The sequence below is a fragment of the Echeneis naucrates genome, chromosome 3 (genome assembly GCF_900963305.1).
Source record: "Echeneis naucrates chromosome 3, fEcheNa1.1, whole genome shotgun sequence".
NCBI lineage: Eukaryota > Metazoa > Chordata > Actinopteri > Carangiformes > Echeneidae > Echeneis > Echeneis naucrates.
The window spans coordinates 12,853,619-12,876,035 of NC_042513.1; the positions used below are offsets into that span (position 1 = coordinate 12,853,619).

At 40.7% G+C, this 22,417-nt stretch overlaps 1 protein-coding gene across 1 annotated transcript in view; it reads left to right on the top strand.

The window, feature by feature from the left end:
- The first annotated feature begins 658 nt into the window (after positions 1 to 658).
- The window catches only part of mapk8ip1b (mitogen-activated protein kinase 8 interacting protein 1b), a 39,799-nt gene continuing 18,040 nt past the window's right edge, over positions 659 to 22,417 (top strand). The window contains exons 1-2 of the mRNA XM_029498508.1: positions 659 to 735; positions 14,814 to 14,925. Of these exons, the coding sequence (XP_029354368.1) occupies positions 659 to 735; positions 14,814 to 14,925 (189 nt within the window). The remainder of the gene's footprint in view (positions 736 to 14,813; positions 14,926 to 22,417) is intronic.

A 22,417-nucleotide genomic window follows, 5' to 3' on the forward strand; every position in this document is an offset into this window, starting at 1 on the left:
TTAACATGATTTAACCAACTCTTGGTGAACACCTTTAATGAGATGCAGATGCATTCTTATCAAATTGGGGCAACAATGGGCTTAAATCTCAGGAACGCCATCTTCTCAAAATACAAAATCAATCACTTAATCTAATAAAATGTAGGAAACTGTTCAAATCGTCATTTATAAACAAGGACACACAAGGGTCCTGATGGCAGAATTAACTGAGATTGGGCTCATATAGCTAGCAGTAGTAATAGTTGTAAAGAGTTATTTCCTTAACATTTGGTTTAACGTAATTTTTTATTTGCAACGTAAAAGTTGTAATACTGAAAGTAGAGCCGGTAAGCTGCTCCAAACCGATATCAAATGCCTGAATTTTAACTGAATTGTGTCTATTTAAGCATATAACTTATTTATTGAAGTCTATGCTGATAAACGCATGTAATTATTTAGTGAAACCAACAATCGGGCCTGTGTTCACATGGGCAATTAAATAGAAAACATAATTTAATAGTTATCGATATAATCTATTCAGATTTCTGCAGTCCAACTGAGTAGCCATTTTCCCCACGGTCTCCAAACGCGTCTCACTACAGCAGTTCAGCTGGACCTCTCAGGTGTCTCTGCCGGGGCGGCTGCTGCGGAGCCGATGGACGGATGACGGAGGGGCGGCATGGCGGATAGAGAGAAAAGGAAAGGCAGCCCGCCTTCTGGCCGCAACATCCAGGTGAACTCCCCGGCCAGCTTCAGGTAAGCGCTCCGGCGACGCGGAGTGTGGGCCGAGCCGCGCTGAGCCGCTTCTCCCGATGTGCTGTTTGACCGCTGTGTTTCGTGTTTGGGTGTGTCTGCTCCTGGAGGACCGAGACTCCACAACAATTATGAAAACAGTGTCCGTTTCACTATGCCGCAGACCTCCCCTCTCTCCTTTATTTGTAAATTTAAACCCCAAACGCTGGCAGGCTGAGAGATCCAGCCTCCAGTGTCTGACTTTATTATGGTTGGGTATTGCTCTATTTCCCTCACACCAACAAGCTTTTACTCGGGCATAGTTTCCCCCCTTAAACATCTTCATTTCTATTTCTTATTGTTGTGATGTTACTGCAGCTGCTGTTTGTGGAGCATATCAATGATTTCATTTTCCCCTTCTCTGAACCGCTTACATTTAGCATGTTTCAAATAGTATTTTTTAATGTTTCTTTAGGGGAAATTTACACTTGCAGGTTGGAAAACAGAAAGCAAAAACCTATGCTTTGTTTTGTTCTTTTTGTTTTTACAAAACAAAAACATTTATCCTGTGTATTCAAGGTTTTGTATGAATGAATGAGTGGCTATGTACATTTATTTTCATACAGACATAATCATTGGAGGTAATTTCTTCAACAACATATTAAGTACTTGCTTAAAGTATTTGAAGTATTTTTTTCTCTTACTGGTTTAACCTCAGTTTCGTTCTACTGTGATTCTTGGACTGCTGTACAGCTGAAACAATAATCACCCTGGGACCTTCAGCTGGTAACTTTATTCTGTACAATTAATTTGTAATCAGTTGCATAAAAACATTATTGAATCTGGAGGAATAGATAATCTAGAGTTGTCAAATCAGTCATATAATCAGAGAGTTCAAATCAAATGATCATGCTTTTATCTAGGACAGCACGGTGAGATAGTGGTTAGTTGCCACTGTTGCCCCACAACAAGAAGGTCATGGGTTTGGTTCCCAGGCCTTTCTGTACAGCCTCTCTGTGGAGTTTGAATGCTCTCCCGGTGCTTGCATGAGTTTCCTCTGGGTACTCCCATTTCCTCCCGCTGTCCAAAGACATCATGTTTGGGTTAACTGGTGACTCTAAATTGTCCGTAGGTCTGATTGTGAGTGGTTGTTTGTCTCTGTCTCTGTGTGTTGGCCCTGTGATGGATTGGTGACCTGTCCAGGGTGTACCCCGCCCTCACCCAGTGTGAACTGTGATTGGCTCCAGGACCCCCTATGACCTGGACACAGATAAGTGGTAGGAAATGAATGAATGCTTTAATCTAAAGGTACTGAAAATTCGCTCTCAAGACCCTCACCCTAAAGAGCAACATTACCACTGGATACGGTCTTATTTCTAAAAAACAGTAAAACAGGTGTTTAAAGTTGGGAGGTCCAGCATTTTGGCCCCCGCAATGATTTCTGTCTACACAAATACAGTAAAACAAGGCTGCACACAAATACTTGGAGACCCTTACAATAGTGCCTGAGGAGAAGCTGTGATCCTTCAGTGGTACTACTTAGGGGATGGAGGACTATAATCAATATTCCCCAGTGAGACAGCAACACGCACACAGACACACACACACACACAGACAGACAGACCCTAAGGCTCAGTCTTTCCCTTTATCACTGGTTGAAATACAAACATGCAGATCCACAGCCATCTTTTGTCAGATTTCACTTACAGGGTCATCAGGGTTTGTTTTATGTTTGTTTAATATATAAATAAAATGAAAAAAGGCCCTCAAAGTTACATACACACACTGCATATCCTCTTTGGGCGAGGGTAGTGTAAGTAGCACCGTGGATTAAAGACACATCTATGATCCAAGTATTGCATGGAGAACACAAAACCTCAAGATGTACAATTAAGATTATTTAATCAGTCAGTCATATTAATGTAACATTGATAGGGTTAGGGTTGATTTATTTATGGAAACAAGCAAAACAATAACAGTTCAGGCAGACTATTAAACAATTATCAGCAGTTAAAACAAGGAAACAATAAATTTGAATGCAGATGCGGTTAAGCAAAGTTAAAAGGTCAAAATGGAAAATGACAAATTAACAATGTACATCAGGTGTTATGGATAAAAACTGCAGCATGTTCGGGCTCCTCGAGTTATTGGACACTGAATTACATTGATCGATATCTTAGAGATGTAGTTGACAGGATGAGGGGAGCCAGATAATCCATAACCTCAGGTCTGGCTCAGTCCCAGAGCAGCCATATGTTGGCATGTTTTTCTCTGTCACCCTCCCTCTGTCTGTGGTCAAATCCTCCTTCCTCCCTCCGCAACCTGCTGCTGTTAGAGAGTAGATGATCTAGTCTCTTTGTGTGGAGATATTCATGGAAGAAGTTGTAAGAGCAGCTCGCCAACGTGGACCTAAATCGAGATCTAGTCTTGCAGTCTCTTTAGCTTTTTAAATGTGACCCCATTTGAAGCATCTAAAAATTTCATGTCTTGTCAAATTTGTAACTTTTTAGTTTACACATATCTGCATTTTTTTTTCTACCTGAACTGAATAGCGCAAAGATGAATTTCTTATTTATGCACTGAAGAAGACACCTTTACTGCAAATTGTCCAAAAAAGGTTGGAAACTGATTTTGTCATAAAATGAGTTCCCTTACATTGATTATACATTTTAATGCTAGCAAAGCTTCAGTCTATGACTTAAAAAAAAAAAAAAAACTACTACCTTCTTGTGCTGATCATAGGAAACATGTATTTTTAAAAAGAAACACCATTACCATAACTTTATGGAACTCACCAGCCGGTTTAAATAAAAAATGTTGTTTCTAAAATCAGATTATCACTTTTTGCTGCTGGCAGCTTTTGAGGTCATACTGGAAATGAAGGCAATCAAAACATGACCAATCTCTCATTGCAACGTCTTGCTGATTTGACAGCAGCTGAGCTTGACACATTACAGTTCTCTTTGTACATTTTCTGCCTCATATTCAGGTGAACTGCACTTTTAAATTCTCTGGTATTACCATGGCTGTCTAAAACACGAGAGGACGTAGCAGGAGATTCTTTTAGATTGCCACACTGTTAATATCTGAGTGTGTCTTTGTATTTACTGTATATGTGCAGTCAGTGTGATTTGAATCTGTTATGCAGTGCATTAGGGGTAAAACTGTAGGCAACTCGTGAGCTTAAAAAGGTGCCAGTGATCTGAAATCAGTAGCAAAACTAATCCTTTTCATGTGCAATACAATATCATTTTAAATGGTGAATGAAGTATGACCAGAGAAAATAAAAATAAACAAAAAGTAATTATTTAACCATTACAGAAACCTTTAGATTTCAGGAAGGTAACATTATTATTGCAAGTGATTGGAGTTTCTCTCTTTGTCTCACTTCTGTATTGGCAGCAAATGGAGCAGAGCGGCAGCAATTACATGATTATACAGTTACATGTTAGAATTAATTAGTTTTTTTTTTTTTATGTATTCTTACAGAAAATAGAAAGATTTTGATAGTAAACAAAGCAGACATGATCGTAAACGGTCTTCATCTTTGGCTGAGTTGGTCAAATAAAGGCATTTGAAGACATCATCTTGGGCTTTAGGAAATTGAGGCGGTTAATTTTCTACTGTTTTCCGTCAGTGGTTACTGTATTTGTATTACAGTATTACTAATTTGTATGTGGGAATATAAAATGGATTAGTGTTGGTTCTATGTTGTTACCTTGTTGCCTTGTTGTTGTTACCTCTGCATCTACCTCTATTTACACATCAAACATCACAATGGAAATGATGCCTCCTAAAGCCGAAATGTTTTTATGTTTGATGGGCCGCTAACCTTGTTATATTGCAAACCTGACTTTCATTTGTTTTCCATCATTATATCCATATTCAGGGCACCACGGTGGCGTAGTGGTTAGTGCTGTTGCCCCACAGCACTAACCACTACTAACTTCGTACAGTTAGTACGAAGTTTGCATGTTCTCCCTGTGCCCGGTGGATACCCTCTGGGTACTCCGGTTTCCTCCCACGGTCCAAAGCTGGTGTCTCTAAATTGACCGTAGGTTTGAATGAGAGTGTGAGTGGTTGTTTGTCTCTGTCTGTCTCTGTGTGTTGGCCCTGTGATGGACTGGCGACCTGTCCAGGTTGTACCCCGCCCCTCGTCTGGAAAGTTGGCTGGGATTGGCTCCAGCACCCCTGCAACCTGGAAATGGACAAGCGGTAGAAGATGGATATCCAAATTCAGGAAAGGACAATTTCAATCACACAACACAGTGTGATAAACATTTAACCAAAACCACAATATTTATCTCTCCCTGGACTCTCATTAAGCATTATGTTTAAGATAAACAAATTTAAGATGTAAACGTTAGTAAATGATCAAAATCCAAGTTTTCATCATCCTTTCATCTTTCACTGCAGCTTACACACACACCTGCTCAGGCAGATGGATTCACAGGATGTGGGATGTGTCAGGGATGTGTGTGAAAGAGAGAGAGGAGGAAATGAGGGAGGTTAAGGAGATTGTGAGGTGTCATTTTTATCTGATTCACTGCATCTATTGACTTCGGGGAAAAAAAAAAGAAAGAAAGAAACTTGACTTAAGGGTTCTCCAACAGGATTAGCTTGAAGTTTTTCAGCTGGCTTTCATCCTCACAGAGAGAGAGGAGGCAGAGAAAGGAAGAGAATGGGCTTATTTGAATTTCACCCACAGGAGAAGCTGACAGGAGAGGATGATAATTGCTCTGGTTGCAGTTCCCCCTCTCATGCTGATAATTTACTGCTGTTGCTCAATTTTGCTGACATGGCAAGTCCACTGATGACACCTTACTTCTGCTTAGCCCTCTCAACAGCCAACAGTGAGTGTGAGACTGAATACTACGTGCATATAATGTCCAGATAGCACGTAAAGACCTTTTTAACATCTTTTTCTTCTTGCAAGGCATGTTAAAGACAGTGGAGAGCTAATTGTAATTTGGAGAACAAAGCAGCGTTTTAATGTCAGGTGTTTTGTTTTTTTTTTGTTTGTTTGTTTTTGTTTTTTTGTTTTTATGAGATTGCTCTGATTTTGATGCTGCTGTAAAATTTGACCTAGAAAAGTGGGACAGTGCTCAATGCACTGGTTTTGATATGAAACTTATGTATGTATTGTAGAGTTGCATGAAAATGCGCTGAAAACATCATGTAAACATGGAAGTCGCCATGGCGAAACCCTATCCCTAACCCTAATGTATTACCTCCAGTGTTTTCAAAATGCACAACAGGAAAAACGAAGACCTTGATGTGGTTTGTCAGATATCTTCATTGGATTAAATGCAATCCTCACAGAGAGAGAGGAGGCAGAGAAAGAAAAGACATTAACCATCATACCTCATCATACCCCTGCAGAGAGTGGAGCATAGACTAGACCAGACCAGACCAGACCAGACCAGACCAGACCAGAGACCAGACCCCTGCAGTTTGATTCCCAGTGTGGGCAGCCGAACATGTCTAGGTTAATTGGCTAAATGGTAAAAAGTGATGGACGAGGCTACAGCAAGGAACAGCGACAGTTTGTTTGTTTTTTAGCTCTGGTTTGATGTGCTCCTGCTGCTGAGAAAAGAGCTGGCCCTTAAGCTAATAAATGACGGACTTTCCACATCAGGTAGTCACTAACTTGGTGTCCTCCATATGGTGGGTGCAGGTAGTACATGATAGTATTGTTTGCTAAAAACTGCTGGCTGCTGCTCTAGGATGCTGAAACAGATCCTAAGGGAGCTCCATCATTCTATTTTGAGGAAAATTACAGGCACAGTTATCCACTTGGCTTTTGTCTCCTACAAAAAAAATCTGGATCCTTCAGAATGGCGGTTCACAAACCAATTGACAACGTCACTGTGGGCTGCCACTTGGTACAGACTTGGAAGCCACCACGAGGGCACGTATTGGTGACTTGTATTTGATTCGGGCAGCCAGGGGCAGCACAGTGACATGTGCCCTTGTCGGCTGAAGGAAGACCAGATGGGCTGCAAAAGGGAGCCCTGCTGAAAGGGCATTGCAGTAGGCGGGCCTGGTAATACTGTGTCTTTTGCTGCATAGATGCTACACTTTTAATAATTTATATTCATCGAAGCTTTGGACGGTGAGAATAAGCACAGTGCTCGTGATAGCAGTTTTAATGGCAGTGGGGCTGACGGGGTTAATGGACCCTGCAGTTCAAGGCATGTGTGAGCGTGTGCACTTTTTTTTTTTTTTTTTTGAAAGGAAGTTCAACCATCTGCAGAGACCAGCAGTTTAAAGGTCATTCTGGTTTATTACACAACGAACATGAACCGTCCAACCCTCATTTGGAAACATTTCTTTTAGAAATAACCATAATTATATAGTATACAAATATAGATTGTTTTCTTGTTGACAGCCTTTTTTGTCAGCAAACTGCTCGTGTTTTTAGTCCTGCCAGGATCTCAGGAATCACCTTGTGAGATATATTCTTGATGAATGAAGAGGGAGATCAAATCTACAAACATATATCACTTTACTCTTATTTCTCTTCATTTTTCTTTAAAAGGATGAATGGAGAGAAAAAGAAGGTAAAATAAGCTTCAATGGGGCCCATGAATAATTGAGCACAATGATGTTTTTCAGACAGAGAGAGAGAGGTGTCCTCCTGCTCTGATGTTTTTCCTGATTGGGCTTGCCATGATGTTGGGTGTTCTGCTAACACCAGCAGTTTTCTGTAGTCGTGTAGTAAATCTGATGCACACAGGGCAGCATAAACATCATCAGAGAGAGCGAGAGGAAGGGGAGGAGAGGCATGGATTATATAATACTATAGTCCTCTCTGGAGGCTTCAGCGTGTCTGCTTTAAATAACCCCCCCCCCCACCACCCCCCATTTCTCCTGCTCCTTCTGGATGAGCGACAGTAGCGGCAGGACTCTGAATCGGATGCCTTGCTCATTGATTTGGACCGGCTGCACCTCTCTCTCCTCCAGCTCTCTTCCTGCTCGCTCCTCCCTCCATTCTTCACTTTCTAACCCCTTTCCTCCTCCTCCTCCTCCTCCTCTCCTATCGGCTATAGATGCCCTCCTCGCTTACAGTATGGACTCTGGAGGGGAAGGAGGAGAGGGATGGATGGAGGACCAGTGGGAGAAATGGTAGGGCATCTCTCTCATCTTCCTGTCTTCTTTTTCAGTTATATATGACCTTGTGAGTGTGCAATCGCTAACATGCCATTGTTTCTCTGCTATATGTCGGCACCATGCGTCTTAAAGCTCAGGATAGGCATGCCCTTGAAGAAGAGCAGATGCATATGGCTGTGTGTATGTTTGTGTCTTACTGAGGAGAGGTACAGTGTGCAGCAGAGGTTGCTGGTTTATGGTGACTGAAAATTGGACCGCGGGAGAATGCACATCATACTTTATCATGACAGAAATGGGTAAATTTCCGCCTTCAGAGTTTGTTTCCATACAGTGGAGGACAGAAGGAGAAGGTGTTTTTTCTGTATCTGGATGGGACAGTTCTGATTCTGATCCTTGTCCTGGTCCTGTCCTTGCAAGAGGGTAAAGCTGATGAATGACAGACAGCATGCAGCCTTGTAGTCTCTCAGCGGGAGTATAAACATTTGAATTATTGGAGAGAGATTAGGGCTAAACCCGATCTCTCTCCAATAACCCCGGCAAGGGTATGTATGCCTCTGCTCCGTGTGGCTAATGGCTGGGCTCAATGTGGATGGAGCGTGAGCTGATTGAATGGTAACAAACACAAATGGTAGTCCTATGAAACATGGCCACACCATTCCTGCTGTTGTGTTAGCAAACACTGCAATGAATTGAGTTTTTCCCTATTTTCATTTATTTTGTTTCTCTTTTCTTTTATTCGATTTTGGTCAGCTAGCCACATTTACATTTTCCATATTTTTCATGGTGAATCCTATCTGTGTACAGCCCAGCAGAGCCATCCTCCACCGTAGAATGCCAGAGAAGTCTGTTTTCTTTTGGGGTTTTTTTTCCCCCCAACTTGTCAATTTATAATATATATATATATATATTTGACTTCATATTCTACTTGTGAATAAAAACTGCGGTCAAGATGCAAGATGCACTTAATTGCAGTCCTTTGTTGTTGCTATCAGGGTCGTAGCTGGCCAGGCCCATCATGTCCTGAATGCGAGGTCATGCTGTCCTTCATTAACACAAGCAGAGAGACACCAACACTTCAGTGTGCCGTCCTGTCAGCCTCCGCTGTCAGAATAACACAGACACAAACCAAAGCATCTAACCTGCAGTGTTTTTGACCTCTGATGTCATGTAACTGTGGACGCTTGTGTCATATTTCTTAGAGGACAACTTTATCCACCTGCTGCTGTGTTATTAAGTATTTGGATCTGGAAAATAGGAATTGGGGAAGAAGATTGTAGCCTCAGAATGACCAAGTAAAAGCACATTTTACAGTGTAAGTCAGTAATAAACCTTAAATCACAGAGCCCTATTAAAAATCACATGAAATGTTATTAATATTGGAGCAGGGGAAGATCATACATCCTGAGAATGGGATCAAAATTGTTGAAATGTGCACATTAGAAAGCAAATTGACACAATATCATTTTAAGCAGCTCCTTACAAGTGACTGGACGGTCTTCAGGGTCTGCTGTGAGGCAACAGGTCCACAGTGATATGTCTCAGTGTCAGCCAGTTACTACAGTTAGGAGTTTGCTGTGTCTCACTTTCAGTGATGATGACACAGAAGCTGTATCATGGGCAAATCTGACCTGGCAAGCTCAGCCAGCATCAGTATGCTGTGTCAGCCTGCAAGCATCAATCACTGAGAGGGCTGCAGTGTAGTGTGTGAAGGAGATTTTTAGAATAATTAATTCTGCACAATGCAATATCAATGCAGGCTGATTGTTTGCACAATTTTATGCAGAAGTAGAAGAGATCTGGTTCAGGTGGGCCAAATGCTTATGTTGAGGCTTTGACTGCCAAACAGTGCCTATATTTTTGTCCTTTGGTCTGTAAAACTGATGGAGCTTCAGTTTACCATCAGAGAAATGAGAAAACCACCATATTTACACATTTAAGACGCTGGAAGCACCCGATCTTTGTAATGTGAAGATGGTCAACTTGTTAGCAATTCTGTGGCCTATTAATTTTCTGACAGTTTATTGTAGATGAATCGACTAGCTAAGCATGTGTCTGCGAAATGGCAGCACTCTAGTAGTAAGTGGTTAATGCTCTGTGTTACTACAGTGGCCTAAATGCCAGAGCCACAGTTTTAATGGATATTAATATGTGAAAATAAACCCCAAGTGATAGCACTTTCTGCCAAACATTTCCAAGAGCATTGATCCAGACATCTAGGGGATTTTACATTAGGTTTATTGGATAATACAACAAAGGTAAAGTGGATTCAGTCCACAGCTGAAGTGACCCTAACCCGTCTACATTGATTTACAGTGTGGTGTCTTTGATACCACCTGATAGATAGTGATGCTGACATGAATAACATTTGTTCCCTGTTTTTTGGAAATGGAACAGAAACAAAAACAAAAAATGATTTGATGAATGAATGATTTGCCCAAATTGAGAGAAAAATATCCTTAACGCTGTCAAAAGGTTAAATCAAAGCAGCCCATGATGTGAGAGTGACTGCGTGGATGGGTTTATTGTCAAATGTGCTCGACATTGTGCGCCCTGTGTGCTACCCTGAAATGTCTGAGCCTTGGATGTGACAGTGTAATTTGCTCTTTGCTATACACTGATGGTGATCTCTTGTGATTGCATCCCGTACCCACAATTCTTGCAGTAATGGGGTCACCCTGTCCTGTCCAGGTGGTTTATCTCCGAGCACTTAATTTTATCTCCTGCCTTTCTTATTGCCCCCATGACTCTCTCCTTCCTCTCACGGTCTGCTTTGTCAATTTGCGCTTTGCTCAGGCCTTGTTTTACAGTCACAACATTGTTTACTCTCAGCTGTCCTCCCATTTGTGACCTTGAAAAGCCACAATTAAAGGTCAAATCGTGCCATTCATTTTCAACGTAACATGACACACTTGTCGCTGATTGGATTTGATTGGCATAAATGTGTTTGTCTTGCATGCTTTCCCTCCGCCTTCCTGTTAGCGATGCTGATAACAGGGGGGCACTCTGGAGTGTATTGACTTTGTTCCTTTTCCAGACATCTTTTTGTGTTATAATACATTTGTAGTGAACTGAAAGGATTACAGTTTTTGTTCTTGAAAAGCAGGCAAAAGAAAAAACAGCAGATGGCACTGTAAAAAACATGTTCAATGGTTAGTAGAGCTGATTTACTAAACAAATTTAGATTTAGTTTAGATGAAAGGGCAAAGATTTAAAGAAAAACCTTCAATGACTCTCTCTGAATGTTGACTTATATATATACATAGAGGTTACATCATCGGTTTTTAAAGTAATCTATGTAATGTATGGATGTGATAAGCAGTGAACTTGCTAGGATTGTTTGCTCCATATTGGTCAAACTCATAATTGAGGCTTCAGAGGGGCTATGTAGCCAACATTAGCTTTAACAACTGTTTCCAGAGGTGGACAGCATCACCAATGTTCACTTTCATCTCCATTACATCTTTTCTTTCACTGAAGTCAGCTCCTGCCCTTCTTATCCTTTTCTAGTAGAGATTCCCTTTAGCCTCCAGTCTGCTCTGCAGATGCATTTTGTAAGCTGTCTTCTCAAGCTCTTGTGAGATGACTTAATTACCACCATCCACTTCAAGAAGCACCATGTTTGGCAGCACAGTAGTCTACAAATAGCCCCTTGAAATAAAAGACAGGGCTTTGGTTGATTTAAGAATTACAATGTAATTCAATAAATCTCACAGGAATACAAGAAGCAAACCAGATTACAGATGCAGAGACAAACAACCATTCATGCTCGCAGATACAATTTAGAGTTGATGTGAGGCAACTATTGTGCCACACACATGCTAATCAATGTGGAGCCAATTGGACCTTTTGTTTGGAATTAAAGGTCATTATATATTTGATGTGTCAGTGAGTGTGTAGAACGTGAATGGAGTACAGAAAGCGGGATTGATGCTTGCCATGCACGTGTATGTTCCAGAACCGGCTCTGTGGTGATGTCAGGACGTCCTGCATACAAAATGGAGGCAGACAGCCTGATTAGTTTTATTTTTTATCGATTTTGGGACATTTTAAATCGATCCTGAATGAGCATCACGATTCTTATATGATTCTTATACCCCTAGACAGTAGCCATCTCTATTCATTTGGGTGATTTCTTAAGGTGTCATTCTCCCTGTGTCTCTCCTTGTACAGTATGAAGCATGCATAGATTCTTATCATCCTCTGCTAATTCATATATACTTCCCTCATCTTCCTCTCTGTTTTTCTCTCTCTTCCTTTCAGTCCTTCTGTCCTTTTCTCTCTCACCTCCTTCAGGGCCTCATTATAGAGGTAAACAGATGCTTATTCCCGGGCTGTGTAACTCCCATGCCCATCTTCCGACACGTGACGGCTAAAGTCGGCTGCAGCTGTGCAGGAGGAGACAGCTGCAGTGTCGATGTAGCCAGAAATGACATTAGCACCATGCAGGAAGAGGGGGATCGCAGCTCTCCCGGATCACCAGGTCTCACTGACAGTTCACTGTTGTGCTACTTGTGATCGCTGTCATCCTTTCTTTCCTCCCTCTAATAACATTTTCCTGCTCTGTCTCCGTCTGTTATGCCCAAGAGGTTTGCTGGGTTAAGAGATATCAGGCGGACATAATTACAGATGAGGAAAACAGAAGCATTGCTTCCTGGGAGCTTATTAAATCCTGTTACAGACAGCAGGATGGCAGACTTCCCTGTCTGAAATTGGAGTGATGTTCTGGCTTGCTGCAGGAGTCATCAAGAAGCTATACTCTTCCTGCCAAAATAAAAAAATGTTTTATACATAGTCCGTTATTTTTCAATATCTATTAACATTTCAGGCAAACAAAAAATGCATCTCTCCATATGCATTTGACAGCCACACAAGGTGAATGTGCTGGTAGGAAAATGACCCTTTAATGAGTGGATTGTACTGCACTTTTAGTTTTAGTTTGCAGTTTTATCAGAAAACCCTTGTTGTCATCGTATTAAATACAACAAAATTAGTAGTGGTGTTGCATTTTCAATACAAAAAGCCATAAGAACAGAGGAAAATCACTAAAATGAAGGGCAAAATGTTGTCTCAAGAAATGAACCCATCTCAATTTGGATGACCCCTGAGCTTTCCCGTTCAAGGCTGCGGTTGAGCCTTTTCTCTTCATATTTATGGAGCCATAATGCAGAGCTCAAAAAGCAGCAAAGTATTGTCAGTAACAGTGTGTTTCCACAGTTATTCTATGAGTTGTATTAACATCGTGTGTGCGCCCTCAAAGAGCTGATGGGGCTATTAGTCTCGTTGAATTGTAGATTGAATCACTTTTGTCATTTTTGTTGTGCTGTTATTTGTAGCATTTCTTGTGACAGGACAGAGACGAAAGTGGTAAAGTCTGTTTCTCTGTATCTCTTTGAAAGTATCTCTTAGCCTCGGTCTTAGAGTTGGGATTAATTCAGTCTGCTCTCAAGGCTGTTGTGTTTGTAGTTACAGTAGCTCTATAGACTGAGCTGCCATCTGTGGTGATGCCTTTCCCCTTCCGCTCCACTACCACTTTGATCCAATCTCCTCATCAGTGTTGGTGTGTAGTGTTACCCATGCTGCTCATGCTTCACCATTAGCCATATGGATACTCTTAACTTCCCCTTGCCACGTTACGGACCAGGGATACAACACTGGCTTCTTCTTGTGCAGAAAACACGTTTTTTGTTTCGTCTTCTTTTCCTGGATTGCTCTTCCACACAGCGACTGGAGATACATTATTGTATCTCCAGAGTAACGGCAGGTGTTTCCCACTAATGTTTTTGTGGATGAGTAGGGAGTGCATATCCTAAGCTGTAGCAACCTCATCTTATAAAGACTTAGAAAGGTACAAAAGAATAATTGATATGATTTACTTTTATATATTTTATTATGGTTTGACGGGTGTATGGTTGTAATACTTTTTGCTTCAGCACCTGTAACTCACTGAAGTTTTGCGCTACAGCTTTAAAATTTTTAGGCAATGAATAATTGTGCATATTACATACCTCCAGTTAATGGTAAACTCATGGTTCTCTGTGTGTGTGTGTGTGTGTGTGTGTGTGTAAATGACACTACTAGAACAAACTTTCAGAACAGTATGAATGCTTAATGAACACTGCAATGCCTCTGTATGAAAAACTTTGAGTAGTATCTGCTTATTGTTACATGGCAGACCCCATGTTCCTTCACCACCGATTTCACTGACTTGCTCTTCTTTATGACCTCCATAAGATGCTTAAAATATATATATACAAAAAAAAAAAACAAGAAGCACACTTCCAGGCTTTCATCCACACTGCCTCAGCATGCTGTCAAACGATGTAAGTCAAAGAATAATTTTAGTTTTGTGTAAGAGGATGCTTTAAACACTTTTAAAATATATGCTACCCACCCCACCCCTGTCAGCCATTATTTAGCAAATTGTATTGGCATAGTGGTTTGAAATTAGCAGGGGGGAATACATCGCATTTTGGCTGACAGTCTTAAGATTAGTACTGCACTAAATTTAGTTTTGGACAAAATATTACTTTCTTACCACAAAATAATTTTTTTTCTCAATAAAATCTGCATGCACCTGTTTCCAGCCTTGGCAACAACCATGTGATATTGGGGATGAAGTGGCTAAACACTGAAATGATCAAATGAATCCTATTTCATCTCTAATTTGTTATAACCATACCCGGTCTCCCCTACTATATGCTACTTACAACAGAATAGTTCAGTCCTTATTTCAAACTGAATTATTTTACCAACAACTTCATGTTGAGTTATGACCAGTGCTCCTGACCTACATTTATGTGTGTCACTGAGCTCGGATTTTGGCTCAGAGTTTCCCTTTCTGTCAGATGGATAAATTTGGCCAGTTGGAGATTTTGAGATGTGCTGTGAATGCAGATCAGTACTCAAGGATTAACATTGATTTTTTTTTTTTTTTTTTTTTCTCCTCTCCCTTCTTCCTTTGCTAACCTTAATCCTCCCCTTTCAACCAGGCTGACCCATGACATCAGCCTGGATGAGTTTGAAGATGATGACCTTTCGGAGATTACAGAGATCACAGATGAGTGTGGGATGAGTTTAAACTGTAATGGGCCGGATATTAAGGTAAGCTGCTGCCACAAAGAGCTGAGTGCCATTAATTGACTTTATGTTCTTGCACTTGTCAAGTAGCCCATGCTCTGTGTATCTGTAAAGGTTTATTTGGGTTTCTGGGATGGCTATTCTTCATCTTAACTTAACTTGATGCTTAAGTTAAGTTTTCTTCCTAAGTGTCCTTAAAAAGAAGGTTGAAGGTAATATTTATATTCCTATATAAAAACCGTTATAGTGGAGATATTTGCTGTATTGCAGCAGCAAAGTGAACACTGAAAGAAAAAGAAACTACAATTGTTTGATTTGTATAACTGTAAGCTGGAAACTCTGTCTCAGTGGATGTAGTAAGCTGTTGAGGAGGTTTCCTAAAAAGGTTTGACTGCACCAAAATGACAGCTCTTCAGAAGTCGCAGAACAAGCAAGGAGCATTATTTTGACCTGTGTGTGTGTGTACAAAAAGTCCTCAAACCAACTGTATGAGGACTCCATCCAGTGTCCACTCCAGTTTACAAAAGATGAGGTCATTTTGCTGCATTGATGAGAGAACGAGAAGAGCAGCAAAATGACAAATACTAATAAAAACCATTCTCTCGGTCAGCTTCGAAATTTTGTAGAACATGCCGCCATCATTCAGAATCACTGCATCCAAACTTCTGACTTCGGCAAAGGATTGGACCCTCCTCTCAGTCACATTTTGTCCTCAGCAGCTGCTGCATTCAGCTTCCTGCCAGTAGAGGAAAGAGACCAGAGGCAGAGATGCCAGACAGACACTGTGAACTTGAGTGTGATTGCGTCTGATTACCTCGCTTCATCCTGGGTAGCTAAATAATCCACCCTGAGCTGTTTGTCATTTGTTCAAGGCCTCAGAAAGTTTTTTTTTTCTTTCTTTTTCTTTTCCTCAGCAGCATCCTGGTTTGCTCGGTTTTCTCAAGTTTTATCGGCACAGAAATGAGTTGGTCATTAACATAGCTGGAGCAAATATGAGAGCGAGAAAAAGAGGGAGATGGAGTGATGTGGAGAGGTACAGAGGGATAAAATAAGCAGAGGTAAATTTATCATTCTGTCAGATCACTCTACCAGCATTTCCCCTGAAACCATTATCACCTCCTCCCCCTTCATCCAGCTTTGCTACAGTTACCAAGGCAACAGGAGGGTGGAGGGGCTTTCAGTATAAAATATACAAGCAGATGAGATTTTTTTTTTTTCTTCTGTGGCCCATATTTGATTGAATTTGAGAGAGTGACCTAGCAGATGAGAAATTCAAAGTGATGTTTATGACTGTTGGAAATATTTCTTCTCACACACACACACACACACACACACACACACACTGGTTTCTTCTTCTCAGGGGATAATCATGACTGAGATTATTGAATGTGAAAACTCTCTGGTTGAGTTGCCCTGCCTGTGTGTTTGAACACTGATGATGACATCCTCTTGTCAGAACCTCAGCAGCCAAAAGAGCAATTTAACAGACAAACATACGAATTCCATCAGAAAGAGACAACTATGCAACACGAGCACGCAAATATGTAGACACAAGGCTTAGACAAAAGGTATCATAATCAAAAATTACAGAAAGATACAACAGGATTCATAAAAGTGAAAGCAGTTGCATTCCCTTTAATGACAGCGAGAAACAGTATCAGGAGTGATAGATGAGCATTGAGTCTGCCCAGGTCCTGAAACATTTGGCCTCTGCGGTGTGTCAGTAATGATGGATTTAGATCTTAGCGGCAGCTAAAGGAGTTTAAATTTAAGCTTTAATTCCTTTAAAGCTTTAATTCTATCAAAGTTCAGCAATAAAATATTTTAAAAGGCATAGATCTGAGTTAAAATGTTAATACTTGGGACTTTGACTTTAAATGACTTCTGTGGTGAAATTTAAATGATTGTCAGTTTAAAGTGTACCTAATTATAGGAGAGCAGAGTTAATACTGTCTCTGACTGTCGGACTGTCTCTTCAGCAATGGTCTGAGAAAGTATCACAACCATGTTAAAGGAGCCAGCTATAAATCACAACCAACAACATGGATAGTAAAAGGAAGACAATGATATTTCCGACAATGGAAACAGCAGTAAATACATTTTTCATGAATTGAGTGGAGGTTACAATGCACAACCAGATATCCACCTGTAAGATTAGGAATTACATTGCTGTTCTGTATCCTATTGAGCAGCACTGCACATTGGCCTACAATGAGAGGATTCAGGCAGTTGATAAAATAAACTGCTTTCTGTGTTGAAGTAAAGCCAACATGTAAATGATGGAAAGTCTGAGATGGATATCTGTGAGCATCCTCAGCATTATAACAGAATTGTAACAGAGTTGATGGGTTGAACAGCAAGTTCAAGAATCAAGATAAAAATGATTTAACGATACTTGTACAGGAACTCACTGGTTTTTAAATTTGGATAAAACAATAACTTGCAGAATGTTAATGCTGACAGCCTGGGAAAGCAAAGGTAGCCAGAGACGGCTGTGAAATTCACAGGCAGATGGATGAAAGCAGAGTGAGATGAAATGGATTTTAGTTATATTTCCGACAACGTTTCATTCAGAGTCTGGAAACAGGGGTAGAAAAGTGGAGAACTATTGTTACAATGTCATTAGGGGTAATGTGGATTTTCTACTAAAACATAAACCAGTCACACTGTGCTTAACAGTGGACATAGATTCTGGGGCTGACAAACGAAGCCAACACTGAAGAGCCTGAAAGCTGCACTTTATCTAATGGCCATCAGGGGGCAATGGCTTTATGTCTCACTTAATTGATTACATCAGTAAATGTTTTTCTGAGGAGTTTATTTTCTCAGTCTCTAGTTTCAAGTGTGCTTCAATACACCAGTGATCACAGGTGAATGTCACATATTCGTTTGTGTTAGTCAAAACCGGCATCATCTATCTGTGGAGTATATCTCTTCTTTTAATAGATGGCATTGCGCTCCCAGAATTCACAAAAGTTTCTGGAGGACTTGTTTGTTTCACTAGTGTCTAATCTGCTGCACATGGAGTTGCTTGTTATATAAGAAAAAAAATAATAATAAAAAAAGACAAAATCTAAATCCTCATATTGCACCACAGCATTAAGTCACATGCACATTAATATAAGAGAAGCTGTTTTTGACAGTGAAGCTCTGGCACACCCCTTGTTGGCTCCCTGTTCAGCACCAAATGGCAGACAGAAATGAGTTAATGAAGAAGGTTGAGCATGTCCTGCTAAAGAATCAGATATTTGTTTCAGAAACCATTCCATCTTAATGCATTAGCTGGACACAAGCACGGCTCTAATTGGATGCCAGCAAATTAACAAGCCAGTGGCCTTTGTGTCGCTGAGTCTGTTTTGCAAATTCAAGATTCGTTTAAAAAATAAATTGAGAACATAAGTGTTGTTTCTTCCTGTTATATATCAGCTGTAATCATGTGCTTTCGAGACACAGCTTCATTCCCTCATTCATTTATTTAGATCTCAAGAACTCATTGAGGGTAGCCCTTGTTTTCAATTATGTAGAGAGCCCAGAAATCAAAATGGAAAAAAATAAGCAAACAAACAAGAAACAGCAACCAAAGACTGAACAATATAAAGAGCAAACATGTGCTTTCTATGTAGTTCAATGGAATTTAAAAATGGATGAGGAGGTGGTGCAACTGCAGGATGTCAGGAGAGAAAGGGGATATGAACGGAGAGCACTTTATGCTGAGCACTCACAGAGTGGTGACCTCATGAGTGAGCTCATCATCCCAGGGGATTGTGGGAATGCATTGTGGCTCATCAATAATGGACGGTCGCATGGAAGGAGAATCACACACCCCCAACAGGCGTGGCGTCTTTCCCATTAGGAGGGCCACCAGTGGGGGGGCTGTGTGTGTGCAGGCGGAGTCAGACATGTATACACTGGGCCACATGCATTTAAAAATGCCATCACAGGTCAGAACAGGTCCTGGTCTCATTAGCATTTTCAGACTGATTTAAATGCTGTTGCACAAAAGTTCAGATGCCATACCATATAATGGGCATTTACTCCAAAAAAAATTCAAAGGATAAATTTGGGGGGGGGGGATTGTATCCCAATTTCCAAAAATGCCACCTGGTTTGAAGTTTGGTTCCTGCTCCACAGGCTGAAGTGAGGAAGGCAAAGCCCTGCATACTGTCCAAGGGTCACAAACCAAAACCACAACATTCTTAGATGGACAACATGAAACTTCTCTCTCTACAGGAGTGCAGGCAAATATATTGCATTGTTTAAGCTCCCAAAGAGTAAATGTTTTTGACTAATACTCATTTTAATCTACACAAATTTAACTACAGGACCCTAAACTACATTTCCATCGCAGAAACCTGCTTCTAAAATTTGTTAGCAATCATGAAAGAAGGGGAGCTGCTGAAATCCTGAATAAAACTTAGAGAATTGATGTTTGACATTGCAACAGGCACAATCACAACCACTGGAGTGTTAGGGAGAGGAGAGTGCTTCTATCTGTGTGCAGGGATAAATGGATTTGATTAGCAGTCATTCATTGCCCATTCGATGAGGTCAGACCAAGCACACAATAATAATCAAATTAAAATATCAATACAATCACAATAGCTGCCCCCCCTGTTTTCACAGTGTGTTGGACAGAGCGACAATTATATGAGACATCAAAATGTTAGAAGCTAGATTATGAAAAATAAGTTAATGCCCTAACATCAATGATCCAATCTGACGTGCTGATTAAGTTCATCAAAATCACCCTCCTCACACAGATGCTTACTCCTGTGACTTATAAGTAATTCACTCTAAATATCAGTGATTCATATATATATATATATATATATATATATATATATGTGTGTGTGTGTGTTTCTGTATATTTTGTGAAATAATGTATATATATTACATATAATATATAATATATAATATATATACATGGACATCCTGCTGGTGTCCTGCTGATGGGACAGCCGTCAGTGCGGTCTGCAGTTCAGTATCTTCCCCAAGGACACTTTGCATGCAGATTGAATGGGCCTGGTGTTAAAACTGATTGGTGAATGACCCACTCTACCTCTGGAGCCACGGCTTTCATATGAATATTTCTGGGAAATTTGATAATATTAACTTCTGAAATTTGACATGGGAGGTACAGATGAGCTTCATTACGGTTAAGAAATCACATCAGTACTAATCTACGAGGCGATGTTAACAGCCAACCCATCCTCGAGCCATTCATTTTATTTCAAACACTTTCAGTAATGGTGTTGAACTAGCACACTTAATTAACAGACAGAAGAAGAGAGAGAGAGTAAGACTGACACAGAGAGAGCGTGGTAAGAAGAGGGTCCAGCAAAACACTTCCATGAGGAGAGAGAGGTCTATTTCCATGGCAACAGTGTTTCTTTCACCGACTCCACGTGTCACAGCTGATAATACATGCAGTGTTGATGCATACGACAACCGCGCACGCGCACTGCTCCCATGGATACTGCTCACGTCATCTCATCCAATCACGGTAACAGCAGAGAGGAACCTGCTTTGTCAACACAAACAGAGAAAGATGAGTAGCCCTGTTTGTCTCTGCTCCTGTTCAGAGCATCAGTCACTGTCATCTGCAGTATGTTTACTGATCTCAGCTGTTTGTCTGTTGATAGTCCGGCACCATTCATGCATCCAGGTGCTCTGTCCCCTGGGAATAATCTGCAGAAGGTTATTATCCACTGTTCTGGTTTGAAGTGATTCATTTAAAGCTGTGATAATAGATTTTTTGTCTTTTTGTTGAGGAAAGACATTGAGACCACTGAACATGTTAAGAACACAATGCTAACAATTATCACTAGACAGAATTCTAATATATTGTTCTGTGTTGGCAAAAGGGTTGGGAGGCAAGTTTTTTTTTTTTTTTTTTTTTTTTTGGGGGGGGGGGGGGGGGGGTGGTTGTTTTACATGATAAATACAAAATTGATAGTGGCTCTCCTCCTTGTTTTGCTTTGGTGCCCATCAGCTTCTGAAATAAAAAAACATATCTGGCTGTATAGCCGCCAGATATTTCGAATCACTAACATCACTGGTCTGTCATTTGGACTGATGTTTGTCAAAGCTATCAAAGCTGCTACATGCTTTTACCAGAGGAATGAGGTTGAGGAGGCCTGCGTTTGTCTGCTTGATACTCAAAACAATGAGCTGAAAAGGTCTAAATGTAAATTTATATATTTCAAATGTGATTTTTTTATTTATTTTTTTCCCTGTCAGGATTTTTATTGATTCCCCCCCCCCCCCCCCCCCTGTTGGCTGTGTGATTCCAATGCTCAAGCTGTTCTGATTGGAGCAGAGCCTAGCATCACAGCATCTACAGGGCCGCAGCATCCCCTCAGCCTCCTCACCGTCATTAGGTTCTTGGTGTCTTAGCAACAACGGCAAGGGCTCTCTTAAAGGAGCCAGCTATAAAATCAGGGCAGAAAGTATCAGTGGGTGTTGAACTAAATAAAAAGATGAATGGAAGGTGACAAGGGAGGGAAAGGGGAGGAGCAAAATGGATGCTTGTAATTCCAAACACAGAAACAAACAGTGGTCTGATGTGTCAAAATAGAGTGAGAAAAGTGGAGGGATGGCAGGTAAGGCTTCTTACAGCCCCCAGACTTAAGGTCACAAAAAAAATCCTCCTACTCCACAGAAGCTTTTCTGAGACTGATTTGTTTGTGCACTTTCAAGGAAACTCGCACTGAATAGAAACGCACTTACACAAGTCTCAATTCCAAATTGTATTTTTTTTTTTTCCCCCATAAAAGCAACCATTTTTGAAACACACACTAGCCTTGTCCTTTCCTTAGAGGGAGAGAGAAATGTGGATGATTGTTGTCTTTGCTGTATAGAAATGTGCTTGGAGGCAACATGTAGCCGATGGAATTGGATTAACCTCCATCCCCTTCACCTACTGTGAGTTTGCGCTCTGTCTGCAGCTGCGCACACACGTGAATGTCAGCTCTGTTCCTTTTCAGGCCTAACAACCGTCATCATACATCAGTCACATACGTATGGTCAGCATGGCGATGTTTGCATGTTAAAATAAACACATGAAGGCATATCGTCCCTGAAAAGTAAGGTTTAAATTCTGTTTTTGACTTTGAAATGATTATTAGTTGGGATTTCAGTGTTGGTCAGGGATTGAATGTTGAATGTTAATTTATATCAAAAAAGTTTTATCCACCTCACATCCCTGCTTTCGGTGATCTTGAGATTGTCCAGATTATGGTGAATGCAGTTATCATGGCAAGTGAGTGTTAACACAACTGTTGTATTGTTGTCACCCCCTTGATCAGGCCCTATTGCCGCTCCTAAAGCAGCAAATTGATTTCTGTCTCTGCTTTTCTATGAGTATCTGATCATTACTGAGACAGCCCAGATGTCAAGATACAGTATCTGTAAACGGTTTGGATATGACTGAGTTGTAGAACGGGGTGATGACTCATCATCAAATATCATCTCATGTTATAGATAGGATTTATATAATAATAGTAAAAAGAAAACT